The sequence below is a fragment of the Enhydra lutris genome, unplaced genomic scaffold, assembly GCF_002288905.1.
Source record: "Enhydra lutris kenyoni isolate GAN:26980312 unplaced genomic scaffold, ASM228890v2 scaffoldscaffold59, whole genome shotgun sequence".
Taxonomy (NCBI): Eukaryota; Metazoa; Chordata; class Mammalia; order Carnivora; family Mustelidae; genus Enhydra; species Enhydra lutris.
In genome coordinates this window covers 356,043-378,899 of record NW_019154143.1, presented here as the reverse complement: position 1 = coordinate 378,899, position 22,857 = coordinate 356,043, and the positions used below count along the sequence as shown (strand labels likewise).

Here is a 22,857-nt window from a genome sequence, read left to right as displayed (position 1 = left end):
AGATTACACAAAGCCAGGTCGCCTCTCTATAAAAATAAACAATAAAGAACGACAAGAAAAGGTGTTTATTATAGTCAAGCACAAATGGGGCACCGGTCCCCGTCCATTCCTGGACTGCAGTGCCCACAACACCCCAAGGCTATGCCAACTTTCCATCTTCCTGCCAAAGATGGCTTCAGTCTTGAGGAGGTTCTGCTAGTCAACCATCCTGTCTAGGAAGAAAATCTCCCTGGCTGGGCTCAGCTAGATCAAGATTTTTAGGTCAGTAGGAAGACCTATGTGGTTCATGAAGTCTTAGCTTTCCGGCGTTGGGTCCCCCAAAGCAGAATGGAGATGGATAATGTGGTAGATCCCAGAATACCGAAGAACATAAGCAGTGAGAAGGAACCCTGTGAATGATCAAAAATAAAACAAACAAAAAAAAAACCCTCCTCATATATGATGACACCAAGAACTACATCCTAACACCTAGTTCTTTCCGAGTATACCTATCCCCTTACCCAGGGCAATTCTCTTATAGTTTCCTTCTTTAGATAATGTGCATCAGCTCTGTTCTTAGGGCTCTTCTTTCAGAGAGGTTCTTCCTTATGTGCTTCTCTTATCCCTAATTAGAAGGGCTAATTCCTCACCTGGCGCATACACTTGTAGCCATGGAAGCCATCAGCACAGACACATTCCAAGAGACCTGGACCATCAGGTACACAGGACCCATTCTCAGGACACATTTCTGTGAACCAGAGAAAAACAGGAGACATCACTGAATCTCATTATGTAGGTTTCTCAAATATCTGCTTCAACTTAGATTATCTCAATTATTTCTAGGTCAAAAGCAGAGAAGATTTCAGACAATCAGAACACAACAAAATCAAAGTGAGAAAGACAATTATCCTATGGTTTCACTCATATGTGGAATATAAGAAACAGTGCAGAGGATCATGGGGGAAGGGAGGGAAAACCGAATGGGAAGTCATCAGAGGGAAAAAAAAAAACCCATGAAAGAATTTTATTATATTCAATTTTTATATTGGCCAACATATAGTACATCACTGGTTTCTGATGTAGTATTCAACGATTCATTAATTGTGTAGAAAGATTCTTAACTATAGGAAACAAACTGATGGTTGCTGGAGGGGAGGTGGGTGGAGGGTGGGGTAACTGGGTGAGGGCATTAAGTAAGGCACATTGATGTGATAAGCACTGGGTGTTATATACAACTGATAAATTATTGAACGCTACATCTGAAACTAATGATGTACTACTATATGTTGGCTAACTGAATTTTTAAAATTTTTTAAAAAGAACATAACCACAACAATACATCTTACGACCTCTTCTTTCAAGGGATTAGAAGTTCAGAAACTTGAACAAGAGGGACTTAACCAACTTTACTGCCAGATCTAAAACAGAGAATACAAGGGAGGAAAGGCAGTTCCTGAAAGAGTGGAGATGAGACAGCATACCTTGGTCCCCTGTGCTGTTGCAAAAGTTCCTTTGCCCTTGGCAGGTTTGGTTTTTTGTGTAAAAGGTGACAGTATTCCAGGCATTAATACCTCCAGGACAGCTGACATCTTGGGGCAGTATCCTGAAAACAACACAGGCAGTCATAATGCACAGCCCCAAGTTGCTGAGTTCACAGCACTGACCCTCTTTGGTCCTCTCCCCAACCCTATGCCCTTACTCACAGAGTCTGGAGCTGGGTAAAGCCACGGAAGGTGTTGGCCAAGTCATCTTTGAGGGGGTTTGCTTGCAGGTCTCTGCAAAGCACACACGGTTAGTGCTGTGCTCTAGGAAAACACTGTACTTCCATTCCCACATCTTCCTGGGCTGATAATCCAGTTCTCATTCTGAGTTGTCCAAGTTTGGACATTCATATTTAAACATCTTTTTAGGAGTCCATCCTCAAAGACTTTACCATCACCCTTCACCATAGTTGCCGTCGGGGAGGATAACTAACCACTTACATGATGACAGCAGTATGTGCCTGAGGAAAGTTTGGACCAGGGTCCTTTAGAGAACAGTTCTGGAGATCCAGCCTGAGGAAACACAGTAATCGTTGTAATTATATGTCTCTCTCCACCTACGGTAAGCTAATATAACCCTCTTTTCAGCTAATATTAATTAAACACAGCTGTGTTCAGGGCCACACACTAGATGCTGTGGTGGATGTTTCAACTCTGCCCTGTCCAGTTCAGTCACCGCTAGTTACGTGTAGCTAATTAGGTAAAAAAACAAAAAAATACAGTTTTTCATTTGCACTAGCCACATTTCAAGTATTCAGTAACCACTCACCCACCATGTGATTAGTAGCTACTATGTTGGAGAGTACAGATGGAACATTTCCATCATAGCAGGAAGTGCCATCAGATAGTACTGCTCTACTCAGTAGTATCTATGCATCTGTGCATCTATTGGAGGAAATTTGTTCCTTGTCTAGGTTAGTGAATCTCACACTGTATTGTTACGATTCTCAGATCCACAAATGGCCTTCAAATGGGAAAAAAACTCAAGTCACATAAATGAAATTTTTTCCCAAGTGCATTTTCTGTCACAGACTAGAGACAAATTACTGGATATTAAGGACCATGCCGCATTATTTTTTTTTCACTATATATTGCTGACTGTTCCTTTATTCTTCAAATATTTACTGAGTGTCTACTTTTTTTTTTTTTTAAGATTTTATTTATTTGACAGAGTGAGAGAGCACAAGCAGGGGGAGTGGCAGAGGGAGAGGGAGAAGCAGACTCTCCACTGAGCAGGGAACCCAATGCAGGGCTTGATCCCACAACCCTAAAATCATGACCTGAGCCAAAGGCAGCCGTTTAACGGACTGAGCTGCCTAGGCACCCCTACTGAATGCCTATTAACTGCAAAAATTGGAAGAAAAAGAAAACCCTCAGTATCTTAGCTTTCAAGTACCTTACAATGTAGTAGAGGAAAACCATTGCCAAATATAAAAACAACATAAACATTAAATTATAATCTAAAAGAAATCACAGGACAGTATATGAATAATTTTGAATTGTATAGTAAGGATTAGAAGTAAAAAAAAAAGATATTATTCTAGCATTGAGTAGAGCATTCACAGAAGATGCTGGAATTAAAGGATGGCTATGTTTTAATTTGGTGGAGGAACGAAATTTCAGGTAAGGAAAAAGGCCTGAATGAACAAAGAAACAAAAGCGGAATGCTTTCGGAAGTAGGCCAGTTTGGCTCAAGCCAGACCCTCATGAAAGCTTTTAGTGGACAAATAATTGGAAAAAATTATTGAAAGTGGATTGAGACCAATCTGTCGTGGTTTATGGTTTGAACTTTATCCTGAAGGCAGTAGACCACTCTAATTTTAAAACCAGATGATGGGGAAAAAAAAATTTGGTTTTCAGGTAGTTTCATATAGAGAAGTATTGAGGTAATCAGGGAGAGAGGAGAATGGGAGCAAGACAGATGACATTTAGGATTCTGAAGTGAGTGTGCACTCAAGAGGAAATGTTTAATAGGAAGCAAAAAGTACTCACGTGTACCTGCAGGTTGGAGGGGGTCGAGGATACTAAAAGAGATCTAGTTTGGGGAACACCTGCATAGTGGTTATAATTGAAGCCCTAAGAGTGAATCCTCAGAGTGTAAAAGGAGAAAATGCAGGGACTAACCTTCATTAAGGGGACAGAATTTACAGAAGAAGAATTTGCCTCGAGACAACCATGAACTCATAGGAAGGGAAGAATACCCTATAAGCAAAGCGCTTTGGAGGCTAAGGGAGCCGTTTCCCGGAAACACACACTAACCAGAGTTGAAAATAAACAAAAGAACAAAACTTCTTTTAAGAGGAAGCCATATATGGGGCACCTGGGTGGCTCAGTTGGTTAAGCATTTGCCTTAGGCTCAAGTCATGACCTGGCATCCTGAAACAGAGCCCAGCATCCGGCCCCTGCTCAGTGGGGGAGTCCGCATCTCCCTCTCCCTCTGCCCCTGCTCCCGTACTCTCTTGCTCACTCTGAATCTCAAATAAATAGATAATGTATTTTTAAAAATAAGAGGAAGCCATAAGGGTTTTTTTTTTTTTTAATGGGAAAAAATTATGACTTCTAGGTAGTTCCAACCAGGAAGATCACAGGGTTCTTTACCTAGCTAAAAATGCTGTAACACATTTAAATGTATGAGAATCACGATTTAGATGCCCCCAAAACAGGCACCAGTATTTATTCCAAAAGCCAATCAGGCAAGCCTTCAAGAATCTGGGGCAGGGGCATGTGGGTGTCTGGGTGGCTCAGTGGGTTAAGTGTTGGACTCTTGATTTCAGCCCAAGTCTTGAACTCAGGGTCCTAAGTTCAAGCCCCACATTGGGCACAAAGTCTACTTAAAAAAAAAAAAAAGAAAAAAAAAGCAATCCAGCTTGGGAACTCTTCCAGTATCCACAGTTGTCTTTTCCTCCCTCACCCCACGATGGTGCCCTCCTGATTCAGGCAGCAGCGGGAGTGCAGCATTAGCTCTGGTGTCTGCTTACAATAAAGAGCCACTTCAAACAAATCTTGCACACTCCCTGGACACAGCATGCATATCTGCAGAAAAGAGAAAGGTATTAGGATTCCAGAAAGAAAAGCCAAGAAAAGAACAAATAGGTAGCAAAAGTTAACTGCCAGTACACTCTTCCGAATTCCTTTAATACTGGTCGGGTAAAGTGTCCTATCTTTGTATCAAGTTTGACTCGGGGACTCATTTCTTCGCCTAGAGTCAGAAGCCAAATCAGAACACTAGAGACTTGCTGCACCAGACCTTGTCCAGGAAAGGACATCTTCGAAGATCACTGTTCGAACATATTTATTACGCTCTCTCCAGTGACTTCTCAATCTAACAGACCCGGTTTGGCCAGGTATAAAGCACTGCAGGTACACAAAGAATTCATCAAGCTTTACAGAAGGTACAGTACTGCCCGAGCACAATATACGGCATTTGCGCAAGATGCGCTTGAAGAGCCAGAGAACTCGACCGTAGCCGAAAAATTTAAAGTTACTCAGATTAAGGAACAAGGAGATCAAATTTTAAAGGTCTACGTCAGCGGGGCGAGGGCACCGGGAGACCTGAGCAGCGTGAGTACTCGGGAGCCGGGGCCGGCTGGGCTACAGCTAGGGAAGCCTCGGGGACCAAATCCCAGCCACCGGCGCGCTAGGGAGAGGGGAGATCCGAGGGCGGGAGAGCGCGAAATAAGGTTGCCCAGCAGCTCTGCTTCAGCCCGACCTCTAACTTGCTTCTGTACCTCGGGTAGCGCCAGAGCCCTTTCCGCGCCCAGAGCGAGGAGCAGGGTCGCTGCCCAAGGGACCAAGAATGAAGGACAACTCTGCCCGCGAAGAGCCATTTTTCGCTCCCTCCGTCCTTTTCAGCGCCTCGCGAGACTTGCGCGTGTGGCTCCGCCCTCCCCGGGCGTGGTCTAGTCGCCCCGCACAGGCCGGGGCTTGCCGCTGCTTGGAGAGGTCAGAGCTCTTCTATGCGCTCTAATCCCCGTTACGGCCGACTGCCCTACTTCCTCTCGTTTTCCCCCGCTAGAGAAGACCACCCCGCCGCCGCTCTTTCAGCTGCGCCCTCCTCGCTTCCGGACGCAGAGGTTGCGTCATCGCCGTGGCCCGGGGCCTTCTCAGTTCGCCCTCAGTAAACATGGCGGCGCCACGTGAGGCGGCCACGGGGCGGGCCCGGGCCCCCGCTGTCACTCAGCCGGCATGTGGCAGGCCCGGCTCGGCCGCCCCCGCTGCACCCAAAGGTGCAAATGGGCCGCACCCGGGCGGGCCAGCGTATGGGGACCCGTGCCAGGAGGCTCCCGAGAGTGGTGCGGTGGCGGGGAGGGGCGGGGCGAGCTGGTTCCCCGCGTGAAGGCGCGGGAAGACCTGAGTTGAGACCGCGTGGTGTAGTGGTTAAGCTACCTCACGTGTGGAGGGAAGGCGGGAAGCCAGCAAATAAAGAGGGTAAGGGTGATAGAAGAGCGAAGAGTGAAGGGCAAAGCCCGGCGGGAGGAGACGAGCCTGGGCAGGCTCCGGGCACCCTGGCACCTTCATCTCAGTCCGGAGACCGCGTGGCGACCGGATCCTTGGTGAGGAGGGAGGAGCGGGATAGGCGCTTGCCGGCCGCCTTATCTCCTTTTCCTTCCCAGAGAAGCGGAGCGATGCTGATCTCAGGGAACACGACTGGACCTGCTTAGCCCTGGCTGAGCCGCGGAGGTAAGGGAAAGGCGAGCGCTGCCCCCGGCTGGCCCTGGGGAGCCCCGCGCACGCAGGGGACTGCGTGTTGCCTTTGATTAGCGCCAGGCAAAAGCTCATCAGAGCTGACTCATCTTGAGTGCGTGGCCGGCCCGGCTTCTCTTCCCCATACCCGCAGGTTATGTAGATTCTCCTTGAAAGGATTTACCTGCCGCTGGCTGGCGCGTCCTCTGAGGCATAGGTGTAGTTCTTAGCATTTTAATGAGGGTACCAGAGCTTTCAGACTTCGAGGAATTCTAGGCACAAGGGCAGATTTTGAAGGAATCGCTCTCGGGACAGTGGGGCCTGCAGTGGTCCCCTTTGCCTTTTGTAGGAGTCAAGGTAATTCAGAGCAGGCGGGCAAAGCGGGGCGGGGGGGTGGGGTATGGTGATGTAGAAGATCCTCTTCCGTTTCTGTGTGTGTTGTACTTTTAGAAAGGGGTCTCACAGCTCACTACTGAGCGTTAGTTTCAGTGAAACCACTGTGCTCTTTTGGCTCCCCCTCTGAGAGAGATGCAAGTCCATGGGGTTTAGAGCCATAGAATTTTTAGAAAGCCAGTAACTATCCTGTTCTTAGAATCAGAATCTCGTCTGAGAACACTTTGTAGGGGGTCAGGTTTTTCCTGTTTTGCCTGGCTCTCTGTTCAGCCCTCCAGGAAGGTTCTCTGCATCTCATGCAAATAGAATTCTATCTAGAAGCTCCACCAATTTACCCCAGCGGGAGAGTCTCCAGTTCTGTATGCCTGTGTTCTAGTCCACACTGAGACCATTTTTGCTTTCTAACCACCGTAGCATTACCGCTAACTCTTTACAGCTGCACATTCTTACAGGCACACAGCAGACACCTTCGCATATTCTCCGGTATTTTCCATCACCTCTGTCACAGTACAATTTGCCAAAGAGGAGTGAGAACTAAAGATGTTGCGATGTCCAGAAGCCCGGGGCATCCTTAGGTTAAACCAGAGTGGTCTGTTGGGAGCACTATTCTGGGTACTAACATTCTGTGACTCATAGAGCATGTGATCCAAGAGTTGCCGCCTCCGATTTCCTCTCTTTGTTGGCCCCACGAGGTTCAGAGTTCAGGTTTGGTCCATCTAAGACCCTATCTTGACAGCCAGGCGACATCTGCCCGAGAACACAGTGTGAGTGAACCAGAAGACAGACAGGCTGATCTTTCTCCTAGTGGGCAAGAACAGAAGACACAGGTTATGTTAATGTGTGTCTAGATTAGTTGGAATCTAAACTTTGTTCGGTGAATGACTGATTACAGTTAACATTCCGCTCCCGCCCTGGTTCTAGGAATAGTAAGGATGGGCCCCTTGGTTACCTGTCCTAGCTGCAGATAACATTCTTTCTTTATCTCTTGTTTTGTGTCCTGCCCTGTAACCTTAAGAAGTTCTTTAACTTTTCTGACTCTATTTCCTTGAGAACTAGACAGTGTTCACTTAAAGTTCATAAACCAGAGAGGTGGTGTGTTAAAAGTGATAGCAAAGGGTGCTTTTTTATTATCATTATTAAAGTTCATAAAGTTCATGGCACACTTCTGGGTTACAAGAAGTTAAGAGCTGAGTTGCTTCACTAAAAAAAAAGAAAGAAAGTGGGGGTATTTAGAAAGTGTTAACTGATCATTTAGGCTGTCTGAAAACCTGACATGCCTTGGTATTTTTTTCCTCCATGTCATGTATATCATGGATATCCTCTAAAGACATCATGGTATAAATGAATTGTGGATGGTTGGGGAATCAGGAGACTCGAGCTCTAATCTAGACTGACAATAATCGGCTCTGTGGTTCTGGAAAGATCACTTGAGTCATCTGGACCTCAGTATTTTTGTTAGTAACTGAGGGGGTCATGATAGTGATCTCTTAATGTTCCCTTAAGTTTTTAGGTAGTATAATCCTGTCCTTGTTCTGAGGATAATGTTGTATTCTTTGAGGATTAGTATTTTTGGTGGAAGAGTCAGAAAAGCAACTTTCCCATTTCCCGGGGCTCCTACTTTCTAATTCCCTCTAGCACACAGTGCCAAGTGTGACTTAGAGTGAAAAGCCTAATCCAGCTAAGAATGCTGTTGAATATGAGCTCCCTGTTCCCCACTCTGGAGCCTCTAAGACTGAGCTGGAGTTTGGGGGCCATAGGGTGATAGGGCCATTTGGATCACACTGATTGGTTCCCTGAAGGGCCCAGGGCAAATACCTGCTGAGCTTCACTCCGCCCCTCACAGCTCATCTCACCCCGGCTACTGATAGAGCCAGACCCTCAGCTTCTGCCCAGCCCTAGACACCGCTTCTCCAGGCAGCGCTGCCTCCCAACAGAGATTACTTCTCTAGGTAGGTTCCTGCTGCAGGAGGAGAGGAGGAGCACTTTCCCTGGCTGTTCCCTTGCCCCAGCTCCCTGGCTGGTTTGCTTCTCTGTAATCGTAACGGAACTCCTGGCTCCAGCACATTGCCCTCTCACTTTCGCATCCCAGCCCTGTTCCCAGGTCTGCTGTTGACTGTAGTGTTACAGGCAGAGGACCTGAGAAGTGGGTGGCAGGGCTTCTCTAGTAGTGTTGGGGAGAAGGAAGTGGTTGGCCTGGGGATATGTGGAATGGAGTTTGGGGCTGCTGTGTGGGTCATCTCACTGGGGATCAGTGTTGAGAAGGGGTCCTGTTAAGAAGGTGACACTGGGAATATGGGAGGTGGGGGCTGAGGCTAGGGGAAAGAGAGGAAGCCAAGCTGTGTGATTAGTCTCGCTTTCTTCTCCCCTGCAAGGCTGTGGTGTCCGGCTGGGGTCTGCTGGCTTAGTGCACTGTAGTGACTCGGTCTGTGCCTACAGGTGGGGGCAGGGAAGTCTTTGAAAAGAAATGCGGGCCAGAGTTGATTTTTCTTTTGTGATTGGGGTGGAGACCTAAGAAGGTTTGTTTTGTTTTGTTTTTTAAGATTTAATTTATTTTAGTGAGGAGGGTGAGGGGCGGAGGGAGAGAGCATCCCAAGCAGATTGCACACCGAGTGGTGTAGGGGGTACTTGCGCGCACGCTGAGTGCAGACCCTGACACGTTCGATCTCACCATCTGATTGCGCCGCCCGCCCCAGGCGCCCCAAGAAGGTTCTTATATTTCACTGCTATGTACGCCCAAAATGATCTTGGGCAAGCAGTTGTCTCCTGCCTGTCTTACTCTGCTGCTTCCTTTCTCCCCTATCAAATCTATACTAGGGCCTCCAGACCTACAGGGTTGTGCAGAGCTGGCTGGTCCAGGTTTGATGGGTGTGAAATACACAGGTCTTGGGATGGGTGCCCGTGAAGGCAGGGTAAGCCTGACGAGGAGCTGATTTCCTTTGCAGCTCACCTTGGACAATGTCACTTGGTGGAGAAGGACTGTGAGATCGTGGCTGGAAGCCAGGCTGTAACCACCTGCGTGCCACTGCCCAGCTCAGTGGCAGCCCAGAGAGCACAGGAGCAGTGAGTGACTGTAGGCCACAGACACAATCAAGATATGAGCGTGGGGGTGAGCACCTCGGCTCCCCTGCTCCCAACCTCAGACACAGACACGGTCACATCTACTTTCTCCCTCACAGACTATGTAGTGTTTGTGCTGCTGCTGGTTCTCTCCCTTGCTATCGGGCTCTACCATGCCTTTCGTGGCTGGGGCCGGCATACTGTTGGCCAGCTGCTCATGGCAGACCGAGAAATGAGCTGTCTTCCTGTGGCTCTGTCTCTGCTGGCCACCTTCCAATCAGCTGTGGCCATCTTGGGTGTTCCGTCCGAGATCTACCGATTTGGGACCCAGTATTGGTTCCTGGGCTGCTGCTATTTTCTGGGCCTGCTGATCCCAGCACATGTCTTCATCCCTGTCTTCTACCGCCTACATCTCACCAGTGCCTATGAGGTGAGCAGGGAGGAAGAAGAACACACAGGACCATCAGGGTCGGGGATAGAGAGAAGGAAGAGAGCATGTATGAAGGATCTGGGTCCCTGGACCTCCTCTGCCTAATGAGAGTGATGGGACACATTGTGTGTTTTTAGGTTCTTTCTGGGTGAGGTCAAGTGGGAAGAGAAGGAAGGTGCTGTGCTGAGAGGCCCAGAGCAGATAGGAGTTGAATATTCTTTCATGTTCCTGGGTTTCTTGAGGGAGGTTGAATTGTGGGGTTAGAATGGGGAGGAATACCTTTATTTTTTCTTTTTTTCTTTATATGTATACGTGTGTATATATATATTCCTATCTAGTACCTGGAGCTCCGATTCAATAAAGCTGTGCGGGTGTGTGGGACTGTGACCTTCATCTTTCAGATGGTAAGTAGAAATGAGGGTAGAATTTGAGCCTGAGATATGATAGAGGGACCCAAACTCCGTTCTACTGAAGCATTGTGAGCTTCTGCTTTCAGACTGGCAAGGTCCCACTAGGGGTCGGTGTCCCTGAAGCCACCAGAGGCATCCTGGTTCCTATTCCTTTGGTGGCAGCACCGTCATTATGGTGGCAGCAAGCCAAGATTTGGAGGAAGGGAAAGGGAAGTGAGCCTAGATGAAGGGAGGCCATTAGGATATTGGAGCTGAGGTCCAGCTTTTCTCTCTGCTCACCCTCATTTCCCCTCCCGTTCACATTGTCTTTTCCATATCCAACAGGTGATCTACATGGGAGTTGTGCTCTATGCACCATCACTGGCCCTCAATGCAGGTGAGGAGTCACAGCCCTTGGGTCTCAGCCACAGCAGACTGGGAAAATACCTCTGGGAGGGGCGGGTAGGGGAGATTGTGCAGAAAAGAATCTGACCTTGGCCAAGGAGTTACTTCACTGCATGGGCCCTTGGCTGGTCTCTGCTGGAGGTGGAAGTACCTTGGTTCAACTCACCCGAAGCTAATCACACATTACTCTGTCTCATCTTAGCTGGTTAATCAGCACCTTTTGGTGGGATTCACACATTTTTTTCCCATTGTGGTGAATGATTTATTTCATCCTTGATGGCCAAATACTTAATGTCTTACTGGGGTTTTTCTGGTTTCTCTGTTGGGAAACCCTCTTCCAGAGACAGGAATGTGGTTTTTATCTGTTTGCAGTGACTGGCTTTGATCTGTGGCTGTCGGTGCTGACCCTAGGCATTGTTTGTACCGTCTATACTGCTCTGGTAAGTGTAGTAAGTTTTAGGAGAGGGAGGGGAGATGGGAGGAAAAAGAAAGGGATAAGGTAAAAATGTAGGTGAGATGGGATGGAGTTCTGGAGTGGGGTGAGACAGGATGTAGGAGATGGGATGGGAAGGATGTCAACAGAGTCTTCACAGTTATGCCCCTGGGGGCAGTATAGTCCTTTGCTGCTGGGAGGCATGGTTCTTCACTTCTGGGGGGTTTTAAAGACGTCTGTGGCAGGCATGCTTTCTTTGCCCTGCAGGGTGGGCTGAAGGCAGTCATCTGGACAGACGTGTTCCAGACGCTGGTCATGTTCATAGGGCAGCTGGTGGTTATCATTGTGGGGTCTGCCAAGGTGGGCGGCTTGGGGCATGTGTGGGAAGTGGCTTCCCAGCATGGCCTCATCTCTGGGATCGTGTAAGTACACCCCTTCCCCTGGCTGGGGTCTGTAGGACCTGGGGGCTGAGCCCGTCCTAGAGCCTGAACTCAGGGCTGCAGTAAACAGAGGGCAAGCTGTGGAAGCCTTAGGGGCGGCACTGAGACGGGTGGGGAGCTGGCCCTGCAGAGACGGAGGGTGACCATGGGAGTCTGGTGGGTAAGGAGGGTCAAGATAGTTTTAGTACCTGGCATGCGGCTGTGGGTTGAAGGGGTGGAACCCTTCCTCCGTCGTGCTGCACTGCTTCTTGAGTCCCCCAAGTTCTTGCCTTCAGTAGCTCCTTCGCCCTGCAGCAGTGTCTCTGCTCAGCCCCCCGTTGTAGGAGTGCGAGGAAGGCTGCGTCCGTCTGGGGCTATGCCACAGTGTCCAGTTGGTGTCTGTTGTAGGCTGGATCCAGATCCTTTTGTACGGCACACTTTCTGGACATTGGCTTTTGGGGGTGTCTTCATGATGCTGTCCTTGTATGGGGTGAACCAGGCTCAGGTGCAGCGCTACCTCAGTTCTCGCACGGAGAAGGCTGCTGTGCTGTGAGTACAGGGACAGGAAGACCAGGGAGGAGCAGAGGAGAGTGGGCCCCATTTTGGGATTGGGGCAGGATGCCAGAGCATACACGCACACCCATCGGGGCCGGGATATGGGTCTGCTTTCCGGAGCTTGGGGACGTGCCTGAGGGTGTGTAGGCAGAGCCTTGGCGCCGGTCTCTCCGCAGCTCCTGCTATGCCGTCTTCCCCTGCCAGCAGTTGGTCCTCTGCATGAGCTGCCTCATTGGCCTGGTCATGTTTGTCTACTACCAGGAGTATGCTATGAGCGCCCAGCAGGCTCAGGCAGCCCCTGACCAGGTGAGAAGTCCTCCCTGGCACCCTACTCTGCCCATGAGGGCCAGCCTGGCCCCCCAACAGGAGTGTCTGGTTGGCTGCAGAAAGGACTCTCACCTTGGGTAGGAAATGGACGTAAGTCGTTTTCCACTATGGGATTCTACAGGCTAGCACAGGAGGGGCCCAGCCCCTGGCCAGCATCGCCGCATCCTGGTGCTCACCCTGCTGGTGGGGGGAGGGACCTGCCTTTATTACCGTGCCATGCACTCTGCTGGGAGCTATCCCCCACCTGGTGCCTTCCGTTCGTTACAACAGCCTCATTGGACAGGAAAGAAAAAAGCCTCATGGAGGTGGTCAGAATCCTCGCCACACTGCTAGTCAGGGGCAGGTTTGGGGCGTGAACTGTGTTATTCTCTGGAGCCCGTTTTCTCTGTATTAACTGGGTCACCCTCAGTGCTGAGCTCCCTTTGCAATCACTCACTCTCCATAGACTGGTAGGGGCACGTGCAGGGAGCTTCTCGCACACCACACCCCAGGGCAGGGCTCTTCTCTCAGCGGGGCTGTGCACTTCTGCTCTGCCTGCAGTTCGTTCTCTACTTTGTGATGGACCTCCTGAAAGACCTGCCGGGCCTGCCTGGCCTCTTTGTCGCCTGCCTCTTCAGTGGCTCCCTCAGGTACTCTCCTTGACCGTTTCCCTTGGGCTTGTGCAGCTGATCCCCACGTGGCCCCAGGTGGAGGGGTCTCTCTGAGTTTCTCAATGTGCGCATCCATCTGTGGATGACGAGGGACAGCTCGTCTGTGTAGAGGGGAGCATATCCTCTCCCAGGAGATGCCCCCTTGCTGGGGAAGGAGTCATTTACAACACCAAGAATTGATTCCACTTGATCAAAACCTGTATCCCATTCAGCAAAGGGCAAGTGTCCTTGCCTTCTGGGCCTCTTGCTCAGCTGCCAGCCGTGAAGATGGCTTCTGGCTGCACATGTCCTCTCCTGCCTTTAGGGCGCTCTTCCCTCAGCAGGCCCCCTGTTGGTTTTGCCTTTCAGGCCCCAGACTCAGCATGGCTCATCTTTGTCTTCCCCCTTTCAGCACCATATCTTCTGCTTTTAATTCATTGGCAACTGTTACGATGGAAGATCTGATCCGACCCTGGTTCCCTCCGTTCTCTGAAGTCCAGGCCATCATGCTTTCCAGAATCCTTGGTGCGATTATGCTTCGTCATCTTTTCAGTCGAATTCTTTCTAAGACACACCCTAAGCGCCTTATCAGTCTGCTTCACAGCACCAGGTTTAGCCTGGGCTCAGCGCTTGCTGAACGAAGTACACACAACCTTGTTGACATCTCAGGGAATTTCCTGGGAAGGCCTCTGAGTCACATAGGTGGGAAAACCAGGTGGGAGGGACCTGGAGCTGGGGCAGGAGGGAATATGCCATTTCCAGGGACACAGAGGTAATGGTTTGGCTGAGGAAGGAGCTTTGCTCTACTTTTCCCCCTTTTAAATGTGTTAACTTCTCTTGGCCTGTTTCCTCCCTTCTTTTTTCCCCAGCCTTTGGCTATGGGCTACTTTGTCTGGGAATGGCGTATGTTTCTTCCCAGATGGGACCTGTGCTACAGGTAAGGATTATGCAGAGAAGAAAGCAGTTTTTAGAGGAGAAAGGAGCTGATCGAAACAGGAAGTTGAGGGAGACAACCGCTGTGAAGGGAATGGTATAGGAATGGGTATTGAAACTTCGCCTTTGATGGACCACCTTTAGCTGTGAGTAGCCTTCCCTAGAGTCATTCCTAGGATGTTGTCGGCTCAGAGCCATCTAGGGAACAGCCTCAGAGAACAACCCAAAGTACATTCCTGTAATATTCCCAGGATTTGCCCCCTCGAATTCTGCATTATGATATTTCCAGGTAGAAGATACCAACAGATCTGACAAGTGGGGTGCTGAGGCATTGGCAGGTGGCTGTGCTCTGCTCTGCACTGGTGAGGCTGGGGGTCTCTGAGCCTGAATGTTCTACCCCCCCCCCCCGCCAACCCTGTCCTCCACAGGCAGCACTCAGCATCTTTGGCATGGTTGGGGGGCCGCTGCTCGGACTCTTCTGTCTTGGAATGTTCTTTCCTTGTGCCAACCCTCCTGTGAGTAATCCATCTGGTTCCAGTCATGTACAGGGGTGGACCTAAGAAATGGTTTGGCAGGTCTCTCCCCATGAGTTCTGGAACTGGTGTAAAGATTTATTGGGGCTGGCATCATGACAGGAGAATGTGTTGTTTCTCTGGGCAGGGTGCCATTGTGGGCCTGTTGGCTGGACTCATCATGGCCTTCTGGATCGGCATCGGAAGCATAGTGTCCAACATGGCCTCCGGCATGGCACCTTCTCCCCCTAATATATCCAGCTTTTCTCTGCCTAGTAACCTGACCACCGTCACCATGACCACACTGATGCCCTCAACCACCCTCTCCAAGTGAGTTGGGGCTCACTCTCTCCTTGGGGAAAATAACTCATTTTTGAGGGGTTTCCCAGGGGTCTTGGTAAGGGATGAGCCACTAGATTCCTCAGGGAGATATTGGGTCCCAAGATCCTAGGACTGTGTCTCTGAGGAATGCCCTGTCAGTGACTTGCTAACTGTCCTTACTCCGGTTCTCCCCAGGCCTACAGGGCTGCGGCATTTCTACTCCTTGTCGTATTTATGGTACAGCGCTCACAACTCAACCACAGTCATTGTGGTGGGCCTGATTATCAGTCTGCTCACTGGTGAGGGCATGCGGATTGGGGTCCTGGAGAAGCGAGGGAGGCCACTTAGGGAATCTGGACTCCGGGAGAACTGACCCTGCCCTCCGGGGTCCTTGGGCTTCTTGGCTGAGCTCTGGGAGGTGGGCAGGGGCTGGGGACTTAGAGCCCTGAGAACAGGTGGCTTGCTGGGTGTGCACCGGTTACACAGTAGGAGACTCAGAAGTGCCTTTGCCTTCAGGGGGAATGCGGGGCCGGACCCTGAATCCTCGGACCATTTACCCAGTGTTGCCAAAGCTCCTTGCCCTCCTGCCCCTGTCCTGTCAGAAGCGATTTCACTGCACCAGCTACAGCCAGGTAGCAGCTGTGTTGTCCAGATCATACCCTCCCTTCCCTCTCTTAATACCAGACCTTCCAAATTCCCTTCTGCCCCTTTCCTTTCTCCTCCCCAGCAACTCAGATTATTTGTCTGAACCTGGACCGTCCCGCAGTAACTGCCCCAGCTTCTACCCTCAGAGGAGTGCTGGCTTGGTAGCTCAGCCCAGAGAGGTGCCCGGTGTGCTGGCCTTTCCTCTCCCTCCTGTGCCCCCTGCCTACCACCTTGTGCTTAACCTTAATCTTAACCTTGTGCTTTGCTCCTCCTTTTCTTCCTGACTGCCCTTTGCTGATCTCCCTTCCAGCAGGGATCAAAGCAGTGTCTTCCAGCTTTTCTGCCTGAGTTCCTTCACTCCTTTGTCTCGTCCTGTCTATCTCTTTGCTCTGTGTTCTCCAGGACCTTTCCGTGGACATTGCTACATTTCCAGAAAAGATGAGTAATGGGATGCTGAAGAACGGCAGAGACAAGGAGGCCATGGCAGTGCCTGAGGAAGGCTCAGCCCACCAAGGGAACAGCCCCACCTTCATCCTCCAGGAGACCTCACTGTGATCTGGGCTTAGGTCCCAGTGCCAGAGGCCATCTTCTAGTATAGCAATCAGTTAGGTGATACCCAACAGGGACAATCGAAGACTGGATTATCTAGCCCACCAAAGGACCTTGTTTCTAGGTGTTTGGGCTGCAATAGAAGCTGTTGTGTCATGAGAAGTGTGAGGGTAGGACAGGGGTTTTACCTGTCCCTTGACAGTCTGTTCTCTAGAGGACCAGGCTTGCAGGGGAAAGGATTTTGCTAGAAAAGGGGATCAAAGCAAATCCTCTGGGAAACGGAAAATGGCTCCTGATTAACCACCATCAGGCTCCTTTGAAGTGAACAGAAACAGTAGTGCTAGTTATCACTGCTCTGAGGCCCAACTTGACGAGGTTGGCCATGTTTACCATGGAACACAAAGCTGTCTTAGCCAGCTGTTGCTTCTCTTGTGGAACTGTTTTAAACATAAATTTCTGTTAGCCACAAAGGGTCCGTGACTACTTTCTAATTATCTGTGACGCCCAGGCCCCTCTCATTCTTACCTGCCTACCTCCGTTCTTGAGGGGGAGGGTTTAGTGTCCCTGAAAGACCTCAGAAGAGACCGGTACATTCGTCTCCCTTGCATAGAGTAGCGAAGCTTTCCTCCTCACTGCCCCCACCCTCCACCTATGTCATGGGCACTTGGGGACGGGGCACATGTTGATCCGAGAAACCAGGGCAAGACCAGGTCCACTGTGGAGCGTGCCATCCACCTGGCACGGCACCCTAGTGTCATTTTGTTGTTCATGTTCATGTTTCCTTTTTGGAGTTTCTTTCCCACAGATCTTTCTTCCAAAGGAATAAAAACTGTTTTTGGACCTAGCATCTGGGCTCCTGTACTGTTCACAACTGTCTGGTCCACCCCCCCGTCCCATCCGTGGCAGGAGTAAAGCGCTCCCTCCTCCCCTGCACACGTCATCCTCTGCTGAGGAGAGGGGGAGGGGAACCAGCACTGGCTGGTGGAGGTTTGGGGACTGGCTGGCATGTCTTCAGGGGGCGGCACTGTGCTCATCTCCCTCTGCTGCTTTTCATCCCCGGTGGCTCATTCTATCTCCTGTCCCACCTCCACCTTGTCCTTGACCAGAGCAATCATTGCTGCTCCAGTTTTCACTTTGGGGGCTGGAGCAAGAATGCTGTTACTTGGCTTTAAAAATAGAACATTTGAGTGGGACTCTGGTGATGGTGAAGAGCACTGTGCTCAAACCCACCCAGCCCTGGGCCCCGCCCTGCCCTGGCCTCCTCCAGCTGCTCAGAAGGAGCTCTACGCAGGCTCTCTGGGCCCCTCAGCAGAGGCTTGATCCCAGGCAGATCTGTGGAGTTTCAGAAAATGCCAAGTGGACTCTGCCTTGAGGTCTGCCCTCTTGACAGCCCTTCAACCTGGGGGCTGAGGGGCATTGCTCTTGGCTAACTGTCCCACCCTACCATGCTGCCAGAGTTCCAGAACTAACCAGGCTCCCATTTGTTCATTCTTCGACAGATTTATCCACCTACACGTAAGGGCCTTAAACTTGGCCACCATTTTGCATCTAAGGAAATGACTGCCTCCCTAGGACCCTGTACGAGTACCACCATCATTCCAGAATGGCCTCATTTAGTCTCACATCCCTGCCTGTTACCTATATTTGCATAGAAAAGGTGGAAGTAGGGCGCCTGGGTGGCTCAGTGGGTTAAAGACTGCCTTCGGGGGCACCTGGGTGGCTCAGTGGGTTGAGGCCTCTGTCTTCGGCTCAGGTCATGATCCCAGGGTCCTGGGATCGAGCCCCACATCGGGCTCTCTGCTCTGCGGGAGCCTGCTTCCTCCTCTCTCTCTCTGCCTGCTTGTGATCTCTGTCTGTCGAATAAATAAATAAAAATCTTAAAAAAAAAAAAAAAGTCAAAAAAGAATGGCAGAGACCCTGGGGCCACGTCAGCAGTGGTGAGACGGCATCCACAGGAGTGCCCGTCCCTCGTGGCCAAACATTGGACCATTGATTGGACTCAACAGGGTAAATTGGATGTTGCTATTCTTTCAAAGAAAAAAAAAAAAAAAAAGACTGCCTTCGGCTCAGGACATGATCTTAGGGTCTTGAGATCGAGCCCCGATTCGGCCTCTCTACTCAGCAGGGAACCTGCTTCCCCCCCTCTCTGTGCCTACTTGTGATCTCTCTTTCAAATAAAATCTTAGAAAAGGTGAAAGTCCACAGGCTTCAAAGATTTCAAGAATTCTGGTGTTTAAGGGAAAATGGTAAATATATTCGTTTTTCCATTTCTATATAAAAACTAAACAACAAAGACGCTCTGGTTGTAACAAAGTAAGCTTACGTATGATGAAAGAACCACTTAATGGGCGCCTGGCTGGCTCAGTCAGAAGAGCAGGCGACTTGATCTTGGGGTTGTGAGTTTGAGCCCACGTTGGGTGTAGAGATTACTTAAAAATAAAATCTTTAAAAGTATCAATCACTTTGGCTCAGGTTACCTGGGATCAAGCCCCACGTAGTGCGGATCCTGCTGCTTTTGCTTGCTGCCCCCCCCGCCCCACTTGTGTGCTCACTCCGTGTTCTCTCTCTTTCTCTCTCTCTCTCTCTCTCTCAAAAAAAAAAAAAAAAAAATGATTAGGAGGGTGAAGTTGTATGCACAGACCCGCTATCTCCTTAAGCTTTAGTTTCCTCATCTGTTAAATGTGAATTTCACAGAGTTCTTCAAAGATTCAGTTACATCGCATGTAAAGGACTTAAACATTCATTAAATGTCAGTTATTGTGATCATATTTACGTAGTTTTCAAAGCACTTTTCATGTACTACTTGATTTTATGCCTTGGGAGGGAGGTATGTCACATATCTGCATTTTTAATGTATAAGATAACTAGGTTGCTTGGCTAGTGAGAAGTTGAGGGGCAGAACTAGAGCCCAGGTCTGTGACGTCCAGTAGCCTACCAAAGTTGCCAGGGGAGAGAGTCAGTTTGGATGGGGTGTCTCACTGGCGGCAGGGAATCTTGAGACAGTAGTCCAGAAAACTAGAACGTACCAAATGGGGTACTACTATACCATCACTCCAAAACCTTTCTAGGTCAGTGGCTTTCAAACCTCTGGCAGACCCACAGTTAAGAATATGATCATGTTGGGGCGCCTGGGTGGCTCAGATGGTTGGCCGTCTGCCTCCTGCTCAGGTCATGATCTCTAGGTCCTGGGATGGGGCTCTTTGTAGGGCTCCCAGCTCAGCAGGGAGCCTGCTTCTCCCTCTCCCTCAGCCTCTCCCCCGCTCATGCTCGCTTGCTCTCTCTCTGTCTCAAACGAATAAATAAAATCTTAAAAAAAAAAAAAAAAAGAGGGTGGGAGGTTGGGTGAGCCTGGTGGTGGGCATTATGGAGGGCACATATTGCATGGAACACTGGTGTGGTTCATAAACAAGGAATTGTGGAACACTGAAAAGAAATTAAAAAAAAATAAAAAGAATATGTTCATCTTATGATCCAGTACACTCATATATTGCATCATGTTACTAAAATATTTCATGAAAAAATACCTCTGGGATAGTTAATATTTTCCGAGCTCTTCTCTTCCTGCATAATTCAGTCCTAAAGCCACTAGTCGGAGCAGGGTAAGGTAGCATTGGTGCTGGGGGCTGTCTGGGGCACATATCAGAGCTCAAATGAAATGGGGGAGACCATACATGGGAGTAGCCCAGCTCGGACGTCATAGCCTGAGCACGGGGAGGGGGGCCACCACATGGAAGGTGGCCTGATGGGGGTTGTCAGAGCCAGTGTGTATGTGTGTGTGTCCGTACATGTCCCACCGGGAGGATCAGAACTCAAGCAATGAACAGGGCATTCGCATGTGGGAGCAGCCCAGCCTGGGCTGTTGGAACCTGAGGGCGCCTGTATGGAAGAAAGACCTGTGATCAGATGAGAGCCCACGTAGGGTGAGGCAGTCTGAGGTATGGTGTCAGCCTAAGCAGGGTGATGAACACCCGCATAGGGACCAGCCCAGTGCAAGGAGAGTTGGATTAGAGCCAAGCAGAGCAGTGAATAAATCTCTGGAAAATCACCAATCAGCTCCCCTGTGGATTTGCAGTCCAATTTCACATTGCTCAACAAGTCACAATGGGGGACTTTGAAAGAATAATAAAACCAACGGGCAAAAATTATCAAGAGAATAGAGAAGACACAAATAATTCCAGAAATAACAAGGGTATCTAATTACAGATATCTAGATATTAACAGATAATCAGATTATGAACTACTTTAGGCCAAAAAATTTGAAACTTTAGATAAAACTGAAGAAATTACTAGAAAAATATCACTAAAACAGACTCCAGAAACAATAGGATATCTGAATAGTCTTATTCCCGTTAAAGATGTAGAAACAGTATTAAATAAAACCATCTAATCATGAAGAAAACCCCAGGCCCACATGGCTTCACTGTTGAGTTCTAATCTTTGAAGGAATAAATAATTCTAAATTTACGTAAATGATTCTAGAGTATAAGTGAAGAGGGAAACTTCCTTTTAAAAAAGAAAAGATTTATTTATTTGAGAGAGAGAGAGAGAGAGAGAGAGAACAAATGGGGGAGGGGCGAAAGGAGAGGGAGAGAAGCAGACTCCCTGCCAAGCAGGCAACCCAATGTGGGGCTTGAGGACCCAAACCGAAGGCAGATGCTTACCCAACTGAGCCACGCAGGCACCCCAAAAGGGAACCTTCCTGAATGTTTTTTCCATTTTCCAGCAACACTTAAAGCATGAAATTTTTAAGGTCTTATTTTTTAAGATTTTATTTATTTATTTGACAAAGAGAGAGAGATCACAAGTAGGCAGAGAGGCAGGCAGAGAGAGAGAGGGAAGCAGGCTCCCTGCTGAGCAGAAAGAGCCCGATATGGGGGTCGATCCCAGAACCCTGAGACCATGACCTGAGCTAAAGGCAGAGGCTTACCCCACTGAGCTACCCAGGTGTCCCTAAATGTCTTATCGTAGCATCAATCCAGTACCAAAACCAGACAGAGACAGCATTAGAAGAAAGGAAAAGTACAGGTCAATATTATGAACATAGCTGCAAAATCACAAAATATTAGTGAACTGGATTCAGCAATATATATAAAAAAGATATCATCATCGAGTTTATTTCAGAAATGAGAAGTTGTTTTAACAATAGAAACTCAAATAATATGATTCTTAACATTAACAGATTAGAGCAAAAATCTCACCATCATCTCAATAAGATACAGAAACAGTTTCATGAAGTTCAACATTCATTTAGGAGAAAAGCTACCACTAGAAGGACTTCCCTAACCTGATTAAGGGTATTTGTGAAAACAATCTACAACAAAGCTTTTAAAACTATAGCCAAAATTAAAGGTAAAAAAATTTCATTCTTTTAATTCTAATCAAAGTTGTTCTTAGAAAGGGAAACGGTCGTTTCGGGGGGTGGGGTGGGGGGGGTTAATGGTGAGGTGTTGAGAGTTTTCTCTTAAAAATCAGGAACAATGGGTCACCTGGGTGGCTCAGTGGGTTAAGCCTCTGCCTCAGGCTTAGGCCATGATCCCAGGGTTCTGGGATCAAGCCCTGCATCGGGCTCTCTGCTCAGCAGGGAGCCTGCTTCCCTTCCTCTCTCCCTGCCTGCCTCTCTGCCTACTTGTGATCTCGCTCTCTCAAATAAATAAATAAAAATCTTTGGGACACCTGGGTGGCTCAGTCGGTTAAGCACTGCCTTCGACTCAGGTCATGATCCCAGGGTCCTGGGATCGAGTCCCACATCGGGCTCCTCGCTCAGCAGGGAGCCTGCTTCTCTCTCCACCTCTGCCTGCCACTCTGCCTGCTTGTGCATGCTCTCTCCTTCTGACAAATAAATAAACAAATAAAATCTTTAAAAAAAAAATCAGGAACAAGATAAAGATGCTTGCTATTATGATTTCATTTCACCTTTATACTTGATATTCTAGTGAGCAGTCACACAAAAGCTCAAAACAAAGGAAAAGTGATGAATTTGACATGTGAAAAACTTCTTTTCAGTGAAAAGCATCATTAAAAGTGAAAACCTCAACATAGAAAAAGGGAAAATAAAGTTGCAACATATATATCTCTGACTTAAAGAACACGTGACATAAAGAACTAAGAATCAACATGAAAAAGACAACTGAAAAATGGTGAAAAGATTTGAATGGACATTTTACCAATGCAGAATCCAAATGATCCATGAATATGATGAAAAGAATTCTTAGTAACCAGGAATATGATAATTAAAGCCAAAATAATGTGCAATTACGTACTTAACCACACAGGCAAAAAATGACTCCAAATCAACTTGATTTGTGCTAATTAACTGACTTCAATTAGTACAAATGTTTACAGAGTGAAAAAGGCAAATTACATCTTAGTATTAGCATGAAAGAAAATAGTTTTGGGGTGCCTGGGTGGCTCAGTGGGTTAAAGCCTCTGCCTTCGGCTCAGGTCATGATCTCGGGGTCCTGAGATCGAGCCCCGCATCAGGCTCTCTGCTCAGCAGGGAGCTTGCTTCCCTTCCTCACTCTGCCTGCCTCTCTGCCTACTTGTGATCTCTGTCTGTCAAATGAATAAATAAAATCTTTTAAAAAAAAGAAAGAAAGAAAGAAAATAGTTTTAACGCCAGTGACTCCTTGGTAAGGTCCCAGAGATCCCTAGGGGTTC

General features: G+C 48.6%; 2 protein-coding genes across 8 annotated transcripts; one reads left to right on the top strand and one right to left on the bottom strand.

Moving 5' to 3' along the window:
- Positions 1-47: 47 nt before the first annotated feature.
- LOC111158358 (all-trans retinoic acid induced differentiation factor) lies at positions 48-6,538 on the bottom strand. Of its 2 annotated transcripts, none has more exons than XM_022520356.1 (7): positions 6,388-6,538; positions 4,432-4,553; positions 1,962-2,033; positions 1,683-1,754; positions 1,461-1,582; positions 630-727; positions 48-389 (listed from the first exon to the last, which is right to left on the bottom strand). In XM_022520356.1, the coding sequence occupies exons 2-7, from the start codon at positions 4,545-4,547 to the stop codon at positions 285-287; spliced, it is 585 nt and encodes a 194-aa protein (XP_022376064.1). In that variant the 5' UTR covers positions 4,548-4,553; positions 6,388-6,538; the 3' UTR covers positions 48-284. The 2 variants fall into 2 exon arrangements, with proteins under 2 accessions (XP_022376064.1, XP_022376062.1); XM_022520354.1 differs by lacking the exon at positions 6,388-6,538 and adding an exon at positions 5,249-5,570.
- On the top strand, positions 5,683-17,045 carry LOC111158357 (solute carrier family 5 member 6). 6 transcript variants are annotated; one of them, XM_022520351.1, is made up of 17 exons: positions 5,756-5,948; positions 6,134-6,200; positions 9,539-10,083; positions 10,422-10,487; positions 10,818-10,869; positions 11,250-11,317; positions 11,578-11,732; positions 12,138-12,278; positions 12,461-12,590; positions 13,152-13,240; positions 13,653-13,765; positions 14,110-14,177; positions 14,602-14,688; positions 14,834-15,015; positions 15,202-15,305; positions 15,523-15,641; positions 16,054-17,045. In XM_022520351.1, the coding sequence occupies exons 3-17, from the start codon at positions 9,691-9,693 to the stop codon at positions 16,204-16,206; spliced, it is 1,920 nt and encodes a 639-aa protein (XP_022376059.1). In that variant the 5' UTR covers positions 5,756-5,948; positions 6,134-6,200; positions 9,539-9,690; the 3' UTR covers positions 16,207-17,045. The 6 variants fall into 6 exon arrangements, with proteins under 6 accessions (XP_022376058.1, XP_022376061.1, XP_022376059.1 ...); XM_022520352.1 differs by having other exon boundaries at positions 5,757-5,948; positions 15,523-15,638; XM_022520350.1 differs by lacking the exon at positions 5,756-5,948 and adding an exon at positions 5,683-5,746 and having other exon boundaries at positions 15,523-16,118.
- Positions 17,046-22,857: the final 5,812 nt, after the last annotated feature.